Genomic DNA, 3,053 nt, shown 5'->3' on the forward strand with positions numbered 1-3,053 from the left:
TGAAAAGTACCGAGCACCTCCTGTCGCCTGAATAAGGTCCTCCACTCTCGGAAGTGGGAAAGCGTCATGCTTTACTTTCTCGTTGACGGCCCGGTAGTCGCAGCAGAACCGCAATTGCTGGCTGTTACGCTTTTTAACGAGCACAACAGGTGATGCCCACGGTGATGTTGACTGCTCGATGAGTCCTTGCTTCTCCAGTGTCTTCAGCTTCTCTTGAAGTTGATCCCGGAGGTGAAGTGGCGTCCGATACGCCCTCTGTCGAACGGGCTCAGCATCTCCTGTTTCAATGATCATCACATGGTCACCAGTGTACTTGCCGATGTCGTCTTCAGCAGTAGAGAATACCTCCTGGTATTCTTGGAGTAGTGCTCGGAACTTCTCTTGGTAGTTTGGTTGGAGATGGTCCACACTGGGCTGACCAGCTCTGGTGTCTCCAGATGTCACCATCACTCTTGCTTCTGGGACTGTCGCTCCTGCGCCTTCTGGCACTGCTGTCTCTGGTACACTTCTAGGTGCTTCCGCTTCTCCTGATGCGGAAGGCGTCCCCACTCCTGGCACAGCTGGTGCACATGGTGTGCATGCATCTGGTACAGTTGGTGTCCATGCTCCTGGTGTAGCTGGCGCGCCGGCTCCTCCTGGCGCAGCCGCTCCTGGTGCAGACTTCGTCTGCAAAGCTCTCACCGTCACGACATCACCTTCCACTGCTAACTCCTCAACAACACCCAGCATCGTGCCAGATGGAAGTCTGACCTCCTCGTCTCCCAGGTTCAGTAGACGAACAGGAACCCCCTGGTGCCGATGATGTAGACCTGGTGCCACCTTCACACCGCTGACATCAGCAGGGCTGAACACCATAGTACTGTTGCAGCTGATGCGTCGGATGCAGATGAACGACTCACTCCTGGATGGGCAACAGATCTCGCCTCTCGTCACCACAGGTGTCTCTGAGCAGTCCAGTTCTCTTCCATCAACCGCGAGTCGGCCTGACCCACAGTCAATAGTCACCTTCCACTTCTTGGGAGCATCAAGGCCAAGCAGAAGAGAATCGGTGAGGTCTTCCACCACATACAGCTCGTGCTCGTTCTCCTTCCCTGCCAGACTCAGCTTCACTACAACAGTTCCCAGCACCTCCACCTCAGTACCATTAGCTGCTACTAAGCCAGGGGCTGTTTCCACACTCAACTCCAGACAGAGGTCCGACACAAGAGCAGCCCTGATCAAGCTGACAGTACTGCCCGTGTCCACAACTGCTGCCACTGTCTTACCCTCAGCTTCCACGATACATCTCAGCTCAGACACTCTGGAGTGGGTGACTCTCCTCACATCTGTTCGCCGTGACCCACCCTGTCTGTTGGCTCCAGCATCACTTGGGCATTGTCTGCTAAAATGTCCAAGGCCTCCACACCTGAAGCACTTCACGGGCTGACGCTGAGCAGGCTGACCCTTCTGCGGACAGTTGGCGACAAGATGCCCAGACTGTCCACAAAAGAAGCACGATGCTGATCCTGCTCCCTGCCTTGGCTCACTTGGTCCTGCTCCCTGCCTCGATTCACTAACTGGCGCAGAGAGAGGTGGCCCCCTGCAGGCGGCTGCAAAGTGGCCCCTCCTTCCACACCTGAAGCACAGTCCACCCCGACTATTGCTCCTCCTCGGCTCAGCAACTGACCTCACAGGCACTGCACTCCTGGTTTGCTCCTCCTGCATCTCCCTTGCCAGCTGCTCTGAGGTCTTCAGACGCTCCAGCCTCCTCACGTAGGCCTCCACTGTGGTGGCATCCGAATCTAGCAACTTCAGCTGCCATTCACTGGGCACCGCCCTTGGCAGATGTTCCATGATCATTCTCTCTCTAGAGTCGTCTGGTATGTCTGGCATGCCTCCCTTGAGCAGGCTCCGGAGTTGTGTCACAAAAGTCCTGGGCTCGTCGGTTTTCTTCATTTTGGCTTCGTAAAAGCGGTGCAGACTGACTTGCTGACGTTCACGAGGCCACACAAGCGCCCTCACCCTTACTTCTGCTTCTTCCAGGGAGGTTGGTCGTTGCCGATCCAGGTCGTCAGCAACCCACGAAACTTCCCCGGCAAACAGCGCAGGCAGCAAGTCCAACTGCCGCTCCAGAGGCCACCCATTGGCCCGAGCTGTTCTCCGATAGGCGCTGAAAAAGGTGGTCGGGTCACTGTCTTTGGTAAAAACCGGCGGGGCCAACATCAGGCCCGACCCGTATCCACCCACCATGGCGACTGCGGCAGAAGCGGCGTCATTTCCACCTCCAGTTTTCGACTCCTTTTTCATTCCATCCATGTTGAGGCTTGAATCTTATCCCACCGCTGATGAAACGTTCTCTTCTTCAATCTTGTATTAAACGCACGAATATCGAGCCCACTCTTCATCCATACCTCAAATCCACATTTCAGTTCCACGGTACCACACCCAACAAAACAACAACAACGAACGTTCTGGACGCACACGTCACACGAATCACCGCGCCAGTTCTGTCGCGCTGCCATACCATATTGCCACATCCGACTTTCTTTTACTGCTACTAAAATTCCTTCAGACTCTTACATAAGCATGCTTATTTTGTTTAAAGCTCAATGTTATAGCACAAAGCGATCTGCTAAGCCTTTAATGGGCTATCAGGAGCCCATTACAGGCATAGCAAGGCTATTTTGAATACCACATGTTTTACTGCCTTGTACTGTCAAACCGAACTAGGTCAATAATTTTTCCTCTTAACCCGCGCCCCGTTGGGCTCTGCCGAGCAACGCGCCCTGTTGGGGGGGTGGGGGCATTTTGGCCCCCACCCTAAGATCTCGAGAACCACGCAACCTAGCGACAAGCGGCAAACGGTGTTGGATAGCCCTATCAGGGAACTACCTTGTGACCCAATTTTATTGACCTAGGTCAAACTGATGACGTCACAGGTCAGGTCAAAGGTCCAATTTTCATCGTTTACAGGCATTTCAAGAAATGCGTTGTAAAATCGAGTAAAATGCATTTCATTGAAAATCATCGATGGGGAAATGTTCTTCAAACACATATTTTACTATTTGAGGTCA

General features: G+C 53.5%; 1 protein-coding gene across 1 annotated transcript; it reads right to left on the bottom strand.

Annotated features, from left to right (window-relative positions):
* Positions 1-446: 446 nt before the first annotated feature.
* LOC122392865 lies at positions 447-2,552 on the bottom strand. Its single transcript, XM_043388199.1, has 2 exons — positions 1,006-2,552; positions 447-650 (listed from the first exon to the last, which is right to left on the bottom strand). Exons 1-2 carry the CDS (start codon positions 2,293-2,295, stop codon positions 447-449), a joined length of 1,494 nt encoding a protein of 497 aa, XP_043244134.1. The 5' UTR covers positions 2,296-2,552.
* Between the last annotated feature and the right edge of the window lie 501 nt (positions 2,553-3,053).

This window comes from Amphibalanus amphitrite, unplaced genomic scaffold (genome assembly GCF_019059575.1).
Source record: "Amphibalanus amphitrite isolate SeventyFive unplaced genomic scaffold, NRLGWU_Aamphi_draft 000504F_arrow, whole genome shotgun sequence".
In the NCBI taxonomy this organism is placed as follows: Eukaryota; Metazoa; Arthropoda; class Thecostraca; order Balanomorpha; family Balanidae; genus Amphibalanus; species Amphibalanus amphitrite.